Raw genomic sequence first — 13,692 nt, 5'->3', positions numbered from 1 at the left:
GTTTTAGGATTGACGACCTTATGATGATGATGAGTGGAGTTTAACTGACGAAGAATTAATGGAGCATTTCAGTCACTATCTTTTATGACCCTTATCAAATCGATTTTACAAAAATAAAAAAGAAAAAGAAGAAAAAACTACATTATAAATAAAATTAAATTGGCAAAGAATATTGTCTTTAAGTCTTTTTAGAATTTTTGATGTCTAAAATTTATTGTTTTACTTTCAAATGATATCGATACCGTGGATAGAGAAGGGTAGAAATGAAGAGGTATTAGAAAGAGTAGGAGAACAGAGGACTCTATCGAAGTCAATAACGAATAGGCGAGATGGGTTGGTAGGACACCTTATCAGACATGAAGGGCTAGTCAGAGACATATTAGAAGCAGAAATAGGAGTTAAGAGGAGTAGAGGTAGACCTAGATTAGACTACTGTTTAGAAATAGTTAAGGATGTGGGATGTTATAGTTTTGGGGAAATGCGAAGATTAGCTCAGGATATGAAAGAATGGAGGTGCGTGTCCAACCAGTTTTAGGACTGACGACCTTATTTAATTGTAAGTTGTCAACGTGGTTTTGAAAGATACACACTTCTCCGAGAATATGTATTGGTTGGTTGGTTGTAGCCTCAGCGTTACTTTAATCTACTACTTCATGAAAAGGACAGATCGCCGACTAAATTTGTTGATACATATTTCATTTATTCATCATAGAATATATTCTTTGAATTTAATGTTCCTCTTTTATTTGTTTTCGCGGGATGCATTTCGTAAATGCAAAGAAAACCATGAGAATGACTCGGTCGATCGAAGGTATTCTTGTTGCGAACCAAATCGCGCGGCACTGTTCTCGCTAGCGGTAGCGTCGATTTTCCCGAGAAAAAGCTCGAGCGAAAGCGCGCTCTGTGCGACTTTCCACAACTTAGAAACGACCGGAACAGCAGATCCATCTGGTGGTCAGTGACCTCTCCACCCTTAGTTTTCCACAGACGCGATTCGTCGACCTGCGCACCAGTTCGCAAAAGCATACACCATAGCACACACAATCTCGGTTATCGGTCTACAATAATTATCGGTTCTGTGCAATTCTAGGCCGTTTATTCAAATATATCGGTAATAAATCGAGTGAGCTTTTACTTTAACAATCGAAATCGGTCAGTCGACACCAGCCCTCGTTTCGTTATTATTTCGTCCGTCTACCAAGTAGTTTTTCGCGAGTGTATGTGTGTGTGCGTGTGCCAAAAAGAGTAAAATACGTTTATACACATATACCTATGTACTGATAACAGTTGTTGGTGTTGTTATTGGGTGCAGATATTTCCCAGTACATTTCGTCGGAAAAATAAGCCGCACCATTGCCGATCGCTATTACTGCGTAAGTTTAACGGAATACTGCTGAATTTGGAAGGGTATATTCCCCGTAATGGTGAAAATAGGTGGCGGAGTTGTATTCGCCATTTTGCCAAACCTTCCTTTAAGGCGTATACACGAACGATTTTCTCTGAATCGTCAGAGATGTTAGTTGGTTTAGGGATTTTTAACAAATGCGATTTAGATTAAAATTGGCATTCGTTTAAAAATTCTCCATACAGAGATAACGTTATTCTTAAACTTATATTTTCTATTCGAATGAACTAATGTTTTACCATGGGTACCTTTTTACATCTCTTTTTCTCATATTTCTCTAAAATTAATACGCAGTAAGTCGAATTATACTTTGTTGAATGACGTTTCGTCATTTTAGGATAAATATATTTATATAATCGATATAGATCTGTTGCATTAGGTATATTTCAGTCCGATGTAATCCAGAAATTTACGACAACTAATTAAAATGGGGCTTTAATTATTATACATAAATTATGATTTTGAATTATTTATTCCCAACAACAAGAATATCAAAATTATTGAAATAAAACTGGCAAATTAAAGACCATGCGTTACTAACACGACATTTTGATTTAGATTAATTTATTTTCACATGTTATGAATTAAAAAGCTGCAATTGTTTATGTCATGTAGCATCTTATTCGTACTGTATACCTCACAGTATAATTATGCACTGATTATTTTTTACAAATTAGAATTTTGGAGAACAATTGGATTGGAAATTTATTACTTGAACCCTTTGTAATTTCTTTCATATGTCATAAGACGATGAATTAATAATTACTGTAATAGTAAGCGTACTGTTAATGAATTGTTTATTAGTCAAGATTTTGTATATATACCGAAATTTTGGAAATTCAAAATGGCGTCCAAAAAAAGCAAATTGAAGTTCTAGATTTTCCAAGCTTGGCTTTATTCTTTTATGGCCATATAATGAGAAAAGTTTTTTAGGAGTTAATTATGTGCTCGGTATTTTTAGAGGACTTTTACGAAAAGTCGTCCTTCGGGAAAAATTTACGTTTAATAAAGGCGAATTACAAAATTTTTATGACTTAGGCCTACCATTGTTACACCCACTCGAATCCTTTAGAAAACTCCGAGGTATCATGTTGTTTCGTTAAAGTATTCTGAAAATGAGGGATTACAAAGGGAGAGTGTTCAAAGGTACAATTGTATTGGAACTGAAAATATTACAGCTGAAGCGGCGTCACAACTTCCATACCTTTTGAATATAAGTTTTTTATTCGGAAAACCGAACAAAGATATCAATAGAAAAATATAATATTGGAATTTTTTCGTAGAAGAAGAAAATACCTATAAAGAAAATAAGCACATTGACTCAGTTCCATAGAGATACATATATACATTTGCTTTTCTTCCAGGGATAATTTAAGTTTTTCGTCCTTATATCGTCATCATCATCATAGAGTCATGAGTTCTAAGATTGATTGGAGACGTATCTCCACTCTTTGCTATCCTGAGCTAACTTTCAATTTTCTCTAGTACAGTAGAACCTCGATAAGATAAAGACCAAGGGAAACGTAAAATAATTTGAGTTATTGAGGTTTTTACTTACTAAGGGTTTAAGTTTAAGCTTTAAAATTTTTGGATTTCCAGGACTTAGCAAACTCTTCAGCGTTTTCCTTTAGTATAGGTCCACTAACAGTAATGTTTTTACATATTTCTACACTGTCTAAATCATGTAAATTTCTAAATTAGGAAATTCAGCAATTCTTCGTCTTTTACATAAAAGACTTTCTCCCTACTTAAACCACTTTTCACTGCTTACTGAGGTGCGATGCCCAATTTATTCGTTTAAGTTATAGAGAGGGTTTTTATTTTAAGTAATAGAGGTTTTGGACTCCGACGGGAAGGGAACACAAAGTTTTATGAATTTATAAAGGTTATTACGTTATCGAGGTTTAAGTTATTAATGTTTCAGTGTAATACAAAAGTAAATGTATTTTCATACTGATTAAAAGTTGGTAAAAGGTTTATTTTCAGTTTTATGAATTATCCAGTGCAAAAATTTTGAGAGCTTTATATACATAGACGATTTTAAATAAAAAATATGGAGTCATTCAAGTACTACATAAGCACCAGAGGGAGGTGAAGGAGTTTCTGCTTTGCTTATTTTTGATGACATCGAGAGGGTGGGTGATTACGTCGGCAATATTTGTTTATATACTTTTCCTGATATTTCTGCCAAATTTAGTAGACTCAGATTTGAACAAATACTATGTTCGAAAGAGGAAAGCATCTTCAGTGATTTCCCGAATTAAATAATTGTTATTGTTCACTTGCTCTCACGTTGTGTTTTATATTGGTCCACAACATTGACCAGAAAACATTCACTGCAATCGAAAACTTGGAGTCATGGGTTCAAGTATCATGACTCATCATCATCATCATCATCATCATAAGGTCGTCAGTCCTAAGACTGGTTGCATACGTACCTCCACTTTTTCCTATCCTGAGCTAATCTTCGCATTTCCTTAAAACGAGAACAACCCACATCCTTAACCATTTGCGAAAAGTAACCTAGGTCTGCCTCAACCCCTCCTAACTCCTGCTTCTGCCTCTAATATGTCTCTGACTAGACCTTCATGTCTGAGAAGGTGTCATACCAACATATCCCGTCTATTTTTGAATGACTTCCATAGAGTCCTCTGTTCTCCTATTCTTTCCAATACCTCTTTATTTCTAACCTTTTCTACCCACGTTATCCTCATCATTCGCCTATAACACCACATTTCGAAAGCTTCTAACATGATTAATTAAAAATTTCCCAAATTTTGAAATAGAAAAACTAAATTAATGAAACCGGAATAGATTTTAAAAAATATATACCAATTCTTACGTAAGTGTGAGAGGGGGAGATGACAAGGAGGAGGATGGTGATAAAAAGTTATAGAGGGTTTTTATTTTAAGAAAATAGAGGTTTTGGACTCCGAGTCAGGGAAGGCAATACATAATTTTATGAATTTATGGAGGTTATTACGTTATCGAGGTTTATGTTATCAAGGTTCTACTAGAACATTCGTGTACTCCTACTTCTCTTAATTTCTTCTTCTAATATTTATCTAATTACATTTCTAACATTACTTCAGTCTCGTCTCTAACAGTTGTGGAATTACCCTGCCAAAAGACTCGTACCCAGATCAGAAACTTATGTAAAAAAAAATGAGAGATTTTGAGACCCGTTTAGTTTAGTTTAGCAGTCTTATTGTAACTTTTAATGGATTTCAATTTATTAGCACTATCCCTAACCGAAACATGAAAAGCCTTTTTCCTGTTGGTCTACAATCTCCTGTTATTCTGACAATTCTATTTATTTCATTGTTCTTTAAACGTAATTGTTAATTCTTATCTATAAATAATAATCCCTGGTGAACGACATAACGCGACTGCCAGAATTACGTGTAGTTTTTAGTGGATTTCCAATAATTTCAGCTGTCATATTTTGTGTGACAGTTTCTATCCTTTTGTGTATTCATCAGTCCCATTGGTTGTGTACAGGAGGTAAAATAGGCACATATATATTTAGTTATATTACAGTTACTAAATTGTACCGTTAGACGTCTATATTTAAAATTAAAACAATTCAGTGGGACGTATACATTTTCAATAATAAATGTTCGTTATTCTGGTAGATTAAAATGTCAGTCTGGAAATTGCTAGTCTTTGTTGATTAATCGAAAATTTAAAATGAGTTCCACAACTTTACATCGTCCTGTTCAATTTAATGGTTCAGTGTTATTATGTTAAGCGGAACAGTGTTATTATCTATTTACAATCAATAAAATACTTGTTAATGGTAACTACTGCTTCACAATATGCATCTGTAGCCATTCTTCTTGTTTTTTAACGCCAAATTTGATTCTAAAGGGGTGAAAATGACACCAGAATAATAGAAGCTCGTATATGTTTAATTTGTAAGACATTTCTTTTTTAGTTTAGTTACACAGAACCCTATCAGATTTACAGACAAGAATATTTTTAAAATATTTTTCTTGATTCCGGTCTAAAGGGTGCCGTCGGTTGGAGTTGCTTCCTAACGTTTCGCTAGCACGAGTTTCGAGCTTCGTCAGATGTTGGATGTAAACTGGCGACATCTCCTGCGCAAGTTGGGGCTTGTACCCCTTTGCTGTTTCTGAGCGGCATGGCCTAGAGTTTTAGACTATTGCTTACCATTAGGGAGGACGCCAGATCGATTCCGGGTCCGTTTGCTTTGGTCCAAGTTTTTTGTGGTTTTCTTGGATCTCTTAGGCAAATGTTGTAATATTCCACAGATAATCTTTCATTCTTTTTTCATTTCATCCATCTCACCTTTCTTACCCGAACCACCACCCACCCATTTCCACGATTCCTGAAAAGAGGCTGAAGAGGGTCTTCCGCCCTACCTTCCGGCGTAGTTCGGAGGGACTACCCGCCCACCAGCAGTAGTGGCTGGTGGGATTGAAACACACAAAAAAAATTTTTGGGGGATGTTCCTGATCATCGGATTCCACATGTTGTTTAGTCTGAGGGTCTCTTTCTTCTTACTGAAGTTTTTCGGTTGTTTTTGGATTTCGATGACCTCTTTAACCATCCTGCTGTGATAGCTGTTGACGGAGACTAACAGTTTGAAGTTCTCAAAGAGTATTTTGTGGTCGTTGTTGCTTAGTGCTTGTTTGGTCACAGCAGATCTTTCGGTGTCCTAGTCGGAAGCTTGCTCTATGCTCCTTGAGTCTCGTTCCCATCGATCTCTTAGTGGTTCCCGTGTAGACCTTTCTGCAGGAACAAGGTATGGAGTAGACCCCTGAGGCTGAAACGGCTATTACAACATGATGGCTAGAGAGGCCATCGATATCTAAAAACATCCGGAGAACTTCAACAAGAAGGAAGAGATACTCAGACTCAACCAGTTCTGGAACCCGATCTTCGGAACACCAGAGCGCTACCGACCGGTATGTCACATGTCATGGCTGGCTGACTGAACCAGAATAAGCCCCAACATGTGCTGGGGATGTCGCCAGTCCACATCCAACATCAGAGATGGGCCTGTGAAGAAGCTCCCAACAGTGCTAGCAAAACATTAGATGCAATTTGTCATCTATATAAACAATTAACACACTTTTCTACATAACCTTAAATAAAATGGATATTGGGTTGTAAACATTTCTTCTTTTGATTTATTTTATACTTATGGAAATGTTTACCAGCGTTTTCTTATAAAACATGTACCTATTGTATTTGGTTTCTTTTTTATTTCTTTTGTAGTTTGTTTACCAGAGAAAATAATTTCTCTTTTCAAACGACTTTCCCTTAACCCCTACAATAACATCAAGGATAATCTGGTTGGTAAATAAAGGGATTTAAGTTTTCCTTTTTCAAACGCCACGTCAATAGTAATTTAGAGCGATCGTTTTTCTAAGATGGAATTTTTATTTCAGGAGGTACATCTAATTGGAAAAGTTGTGAAAAGAAATAATCTTCCTCCGTCAATCGGAATTTTCCGTTGCGTTAGGGATGAAGAAAGGAGGGTTGTTGTCCTTCTTAGAATGTGGACTTCTATAAGTGGCTTGAAAGGTGAGATTCATTCCTATTTTTAAATTATTTACGAAGCAGGAGATGTACCGGTAAAATCTATTAAATTTTTTTTGGGTTTAGCGCAAATGATACGCATCAGTTAATGACATTAAGTCATAAACATTTTTTCGAAATCACGTTGGCTTTAATTATAAATTAAAAAGTCGCCATTGAGCTGTATCATTGGTAATCTTCTACCATGGATCGTAGTTTATAAGGACCATGCCTAAATTGGTCCATGATTGACCAAGCAGGAATTTAGGCATTTGAATGGTTCAAAATTTGGTTAGGTCTCAGCAATAGTTGCTAATAAATGTTATATATTGAATGTTCGTTTTAGAACGAAAAATTAGATTTTGTTCTTTGCATATTACGGAAATAAACATACTGTTAACTTTCTATTTAACTGCAGAACTTAATTAAAACCAATATATATGTATGCGTGGCGTTGTTGTGGCTTCAGAATAGCGCTTTTTCGAGCCATAAATACAGTTTCTCGTTCGCGTTGTATTCTATTTTGATAGTTTATCAGAATTGTTTTATTTTTATGGTGGCCGCAGGAGATAATTGAACGCTGTGATGACCTGTGGTTTTATAAATTTGCTGATACTTTACTATTTATCTTAATATTTAGGTACATAAATAAATTTATTCTCTTTTAAAATACAGTATTATTGTAACCGTTAAATTCAATCGTAAGTTAACAATTTTAGTTTGTCGTGAAATTGACAGTTGGTAAGTATGTACAATACTTTGACATCTGTCAATAACAGTTGACATTATTTTGACACATCTCTCAGTAACAATGGAACGTATCATGTGAACCAAAATTTGAATATTTGAAGCCTTCTAATTATGAAATCTGCGTTTAGGTTATAATAAAATATAAAAAAGACGCTTTTAAATATTTTTTAATAAAGTGTTTTTNAAATGGCGCGGTAAATGCCATCTGTAGTACGATGCTACATTTTAGGATTCCGTATGCTCCAACAAGGGCGATTTTCGATTATGGTAACGTGCCTATCACGTTGAGGTTAGCCACGCCGGGATTCGTTTCAACAAGTAGATATCCATATATTTAAATGGACCTTGTTGGAGCATACGGAATCCTAAAATGTAGCATCGTGCTACAGATGGCGTTTACCGCGCCATTTGTAGTATTTTCTAAAATTCATCATTATTTATTTTCTGTTAATTCTATCGTGTAATTACAAACAATTTAACAATCATGTTTTAATGAGATTCTTTTAAATATAATATAATTTATTCTATAATTTTATGTCGCGTTAAGAACTTTTAACTGCTGTAGATAGTAGTAGCGGCTGTAGAAATGATAGTATATTAAAACACCGTTACGCTTTAAAGAAAGTGTGGTACCATTATGAACGGTAACAAAATTTGAATTTTAAGCGAATGTGCGCGCAGTGCTTTGTGCAATTAGGGTCGATTTTCCGTTTGAATTAGATACTGCTCCCATGGAATTAGTTCTTTTTATATGACGCCACAGCATCTACGGGCTTACGATCGAGATTAAGCTTAATTAAATTGAACAGGAGAATTTTCCGTTTTATGCAATTTTAGCGCTAAAGGATATCGATCTTTATCTTTATATTACTTCAAAAAGAAAAGCAATTTGCCCAGTTTTACGTTTTCCACTATATTGCCAGTATTAATATTGTACCTATAGCAACTTTTTTAGCAAGATCCTTATACCCAATTTTGTATATCTCTTTCTCTTAAGTAAAAAAAATGGTCTAAAATTGGATACTGTTTTATCTCAAATATCTTTCCAGTTTTTTTGTAATTGAGACCACAAAGTAAAAATATTTGATAGAAATTGATCCTAGCTGAAGTAGATTGCTTAATATCTATTACGTGATTGCTTTTTAGTTTTTTTAGTAAACATCTAGATCTGTTTTTACCAACGTGAGGCTCAACCCTCGTAGGGAGCAATTTGATTGTCAACTGGGGGCGATTCGACAATGCAAAGTTTTTATAGAAAATCTTTCATTAAGATGTTTTCGTGATTAGATTTTAGTTATCCTTTATATTTTGGAAGTGCCCTTCTAGTGGTTCCCTTACAATCTACAATTCTCTAGTGATTTATTCGTGAAACTTCTCATTTTAGTTACTTTAGGAACAATTTAATTTTACACGGGGAAGGGGCATAATGACTTTAGAAAGGTTTGAGTGAGATTTTGAATAATTATAATAGGGAACGTACGGCAACAATCTTTTCGAATTTATAAATTAATCGTTCGCGAGCATAGAAATGACTTCTTTTTATTGAACACTACTCGACCTTGCACCATCCTTTACTTTATATTTCTACTACCCTTTCCGTCCTGACTTATCTGACTTTCTAGATACCTAAAATCAGCCACTTCTTCTAATCATTCGTCTCCTATCTTTATATTCTCCCTTTTCCTACTGTTTCTTCCCTTGCATACTAGTAGTTTTGTTTTACTTTTATTTATTTTCATACAATACTGTTTTGTCAATACCGCTTCCGTTTTATTTAAAGCTATCCCTAACTCCTTACTAGATGCTAATACTGCTATATCATCTGCAAATTTAAGCATACTAACTTTTTGTCCCTCTATACCTATCCCTACAGCTGTACTGTCTTTAATGATGTTAATCGCGTCTTCGATGTATAGATTAAAAAGTAGCGGTAACAGTGTGCATCCCTGTTTGACTCCCTTGCTAATATTTACTTTTCTACGTTGCATCCCTAGCTCTACAACTGCCTGTTGCTCTTTATACAAACTTAGTATCACTTTTCTATCTTTGTAACTCATCCCTACATTTTTAAGTATATTTAACATCTTGTCCCATCTTAATATTGTCAAAAGCTTTTTCTAACCCTACAAATCCTGTGTAAGCGCTCTGTCCTTTTTCTATCGTTTTCTAATTACCCGTAAAGCTAGAATGGCCTCTCGTGTTCCTCAATTTTTTCTAAACCCATATTGATCAGATTTGGATTAAATATTTTTGATATAAAAAAACTAAGTTTTCTCCCTGTTGTAGGTAAATATACTTATATTGATGACGTTTATTTTGTTACAGGGTCGCAGTAGTAATTAGTGATGTGGTAGTCGGGGAAAGGGGGGTGCACCCCCCTTTAGACCTGGCGCTACTACTCGTGTTCACCACGGCGACCAGTACAGGTATGTCTACATGAAATACAATAATAATGTTCTATCAGATTTTCGTTTCAAAAAAATATGTTCTAATACTTATTCTCAGATTTGGTTGTTAATATTATACTGAGTTTCTTCTGTTAGTTTCCTTCATTGTCGTAATATTCATTTTCTTCAAATTACTCTATAATCTGTAAAAAGTAATTGAAAACTGCTTAAGGTTTAAGTGACTGTATTCTGTTATCAAAGGCCCTTTACAACATCTTCTAATTGATACCCATGCGAAGCAAGTGATAATAAAATCGTTTGTTTCTAATGAAACTGAGCAGATTAGATGGCGACATAATTACATAAGTAGTGGCATAATTATAGTGGTTATTTTTTCTCTACAGCAAATAATAACACTCTAATTGGTTAATTAATTGTTAATATTGTACTGAGAAACTAAAGACAGCAATTTTTCAAAATATGATGTTACTGGAATAATATTGATGCAAATGTGAAAATACTGCCTAGAAAAAATTAGTTATATTAAGTAATTCCATATTAACATAACCTAAACTTTTCTGTTTTAAAAAGTTAGATTAATGCTAGGAATTTAACTTCCACACCTTTCAAACCGTTCTATTTTCTAATAAAGTTGGGTTATGATGAACAATTCAATACTGTCAGTTACAATCGTGGATACCACTTACAAGGGAAGCAATCTCTACATTTCTGTACTTAATTGTTATTATTATCACTATTATTATGATTTATGATGCAAAGGGTTAATTTAAAAGAAACAAAATTTTTGGTCCTTCGAGCCGAATCAATTCTGGAGCGCATTCACTCATATAGTATTCCAAGCAGTAAATATTCAAATAAAATTAAATCCATATAATACAATAGGTACTTAAGCAACTATTCAAAAAAAAATTTATTCAAATATAAGAACCTCTTAATAAAAAAAAAGTGGAATCACCAACAGGTTCCTACATCTCCCTAATAATTTTTATACTTTTTGATCTAAATAATATTTGATTTTAAAGAGGGTTTCTCTAATTCAATAAGCAGAGAAAATAGTTGGAATGTATGTTATGTAGCTTACAAAGTAAAGTTACGAGTTCACTCTACTCGACTACACTTGGAACAAGGTAACTTGCAATTCACGGGTGTAGATTTTCTCATGTATTTTTGTCACCAGTAAGTTGACAATGAATAGGTTCCCTGATCTTTTCAGATGTCTTGACATCGGGCCTGGGGCCACCAGAATGCCTGCGGACGAAGACTATGGCCGAAGACATAATATTATCCAAAATGTATCCGTTCCTCCGATTGTTGCTCCTGTTACAGATCGTTATCAGGATCATTCTGTCGCCGATCGTGTTCAACAAGATAGCCTGCAGGCGTTGCAGGCGCCGACGGCTACGTCATCGGCGTCGTCAGTGCAATCTCCGCCCCCGTCCGGCGAGAAAGACTTTAAAACCGGGGAACGGTACAATAACATCGTTGGAGATCATCGGTTCGGTTCCGAACGTAGTCATTCCGATCGTTTACCTTCGGGCGAAAGGTATCAGGGTGTATCCGAAAGGTACCCGCTCGGGAACGCGATGTCTTCGGATAGACTTGTGCCGAATGTGTCGTCTCATTGTCACGCCGATCAGCATCAGGTACTGTTCGTGTCCGATCGGTATCAACCACAGAAATATTCGGAAAGGTATTCTCCGGTTAAGAATGTCATTTGTCTGGATCGATATCACAGTCATAACGCGATCGATGCCATGTATTCGAGGGCAAACACCCCTACGGACGCAAGGTACCGTCAGTCGTCGAATGGAGGGGAAAAGGAGAGATGCAGTAGCAGTTCAGAGAGGCGTACTCCTGTTATGGACAAGTATCAGGCGACGACAGACATGTACAATTCAATCAGTCGACGAAGTACTGCCGGTACTCCTGGCAGACACACGCCAGTCGAAAGATTCCGAAAGAACAATAATGATAAGGAACAGTTTTGTGTCGCTACCGCGACGGATTTACAAAGAAGGAGAGAAAGGTCACGATCGGCTGATAGGAAACAGCAAATCGATGTCGATAGTTGCCGATTCGACCAAGAAAAGTATTTCGACGAACGCTTTCCTGCTATTCCTTGTCCGGAACGTTTTGCTACTGACGAAGAGAAACCGAACAGGCCTGAGCGCATTTCATTTTCTAGCGCCCCCTATATGACACCTCCATCACCAGCTCCTGCAAACAGTAGGTTCATTCCACCGCCACCGTTATCGCCTATCACCACCCCTAGCCCCGACTGTTACGCTTCCAACACTTTCCCTTCGCCTACTAATACAGTCCCGCCGCCGGAGAGGTTCATTCCACCGCCACCACTCTCGCCCTCTCCAACCGAAGTGTATTCGCCGCAAAAATACGACAAGATACGTGATCGATACTTGACCTATTCCAACGAGTTATATACGAATTATTCCCATAACAGGAATCAGATGGCAACAGGGTACCATTTGCATTATGGTGGCGCGAACGGTAACAGCGAACGCGTCGTCATAACTTCCACGAACCCCCACGTACCGGTAGAACGATACACACCCCAGCAACAGCAGGAGCCTTACTGTCAGTACGAAAGATATCCGAAATACGGTACCATAAGTAGTAACGACCCCTATATGCGTAGAGACTTGCGGTTTCCACAGTACAGGATGCCGTTTTATCAACAAAACAATTACCAAAGGATCCGGTACGTGACTAATCCCTTGAGGAGCAAGTGTTGTCAGTATCCCGAGTGCTATCAGTATTGCAAGTCGAGCCCATGCTCCAGTAGTAGTAGTTCCGTGACTAGTCAGGGGGGCAAAGACGTTATGCAACAAAAAGAATTGGTCACGTCGGAATTAGTTCAGTGCCAAAATATCCGCGGTTCGCAGCAACAGCAGCAAGAGAAGGTGATTCAGTGTTTTGTCGGCGCGAAGGAACTGTCTTGTCCGAGTTTCCATTTGATGCCTGCTGCCGGTCGTGTCGAAAAGAAAGATGTGACTTGTACGGGTTACGTGTCGCCAACGCTGAGGACGGTCAGAGGTCAGTGCAGGCATGGGATGTGCACGAGTCCCAGTGTCGAATACGTGGGCCATTCGGGCGGTAGACGGGTTTGTGCCACGCCACCACCGAGGGGTAGTATTGGATCCGTCGAGGGGTCGGTTTGCAGCGATCAGTGTTGTCTCAGAAGATCCCAGCAGAACACCATGACCGTCGCTATTTGGTAAGTTTTTAAAGTGATAATTTTATTACATCGCCTTATATTTTTTCGCATGTCGCATTACTGCCCGCCGCGGAGTAGGGGTAAAACTGAAATGCAGCATTTATACTCTCACTCATTCGTGCAAGTGCATGACAGTTACATTTATAGACTGTGAAACTCAAAGCGGAGATAAAATTATTGATGGAATAACTGAAGTTCAAATTGATTCAACGATTTAAATAAATATTGTTCTCAGTTTTTAACATGCGTCTATCATCTGAATGATTGTATTTATTATGCATTCCGTACTCTCATGCGCAGATTGAAATTAAAATTTATAGTTGGATATCTCGTCTACTATTGATTTT

General features: G+C 36.6%; 1 protein-coding gene across 3 annotated transcripts in view; it reads left to right on the top strand.

Annotated features, from left to right (window-relative positions):
* The first annotated feature begins 1,044 nt into the window (after positions 1 to 1,044).
* Positions 1,045 to 13,692, top strand: part of LOC108737260 (inactive rhomboid protein 2) — a 246,484-nt gene continuing 233,836 nt past the window's right edge. For 2 of the 3 annotated variants that reach the window (XM_025980126.1, XM_025980123.1), the window contains exons 1-4: positions 1,045 to 1,373; positions 6,823 to 6,958; positions 10,028 to 10,128; positions 11,324 to 13,345. In XM_025980126.1, coding sequence (XP_025835911.1) covers positions 11,355 to 13,345 — 1,991 coding nt within the window. In that variant the 5' untranslated portion in view covers positions 1,045 to 1,373; positions 6,823 to 6,958; positions 10,028 to 10,128; positions 11,324 to 11,354. Of the gene's footprint in view, positions 1,374 to 6,822; positions 6,959 to 7,646; positions 7,694 to 10,027; positions 10,129 to 11,323; positions 13,346 to 13,692 lie in introns of those variants that run through there. The other variant, XM_025980124.1, reaches the window with a different exon arrangement.

Source organism: Agrilus planipennis, unplaced genomic scaffold, assembly GCF_000699045.2.
Source record: "Agrilus planipennis isolate EAB-ADULT unplaced genomic scaffold, Apla_2.0 scaffold176, whole genome shotgun sequence".
In the NCBI taxonomy this organism is placed as follows: Eukaryota; Metazoa; Arthropoda; class Insecta; order Coleoptera; family Buprestidae; genus Agrilus; species Agrilus planipennis.
The sequence above is the reverse complement of the archived record's forward strand: the minus strand, read 5'-3'. Positions and strand labels throughout refer to the sequence as shown.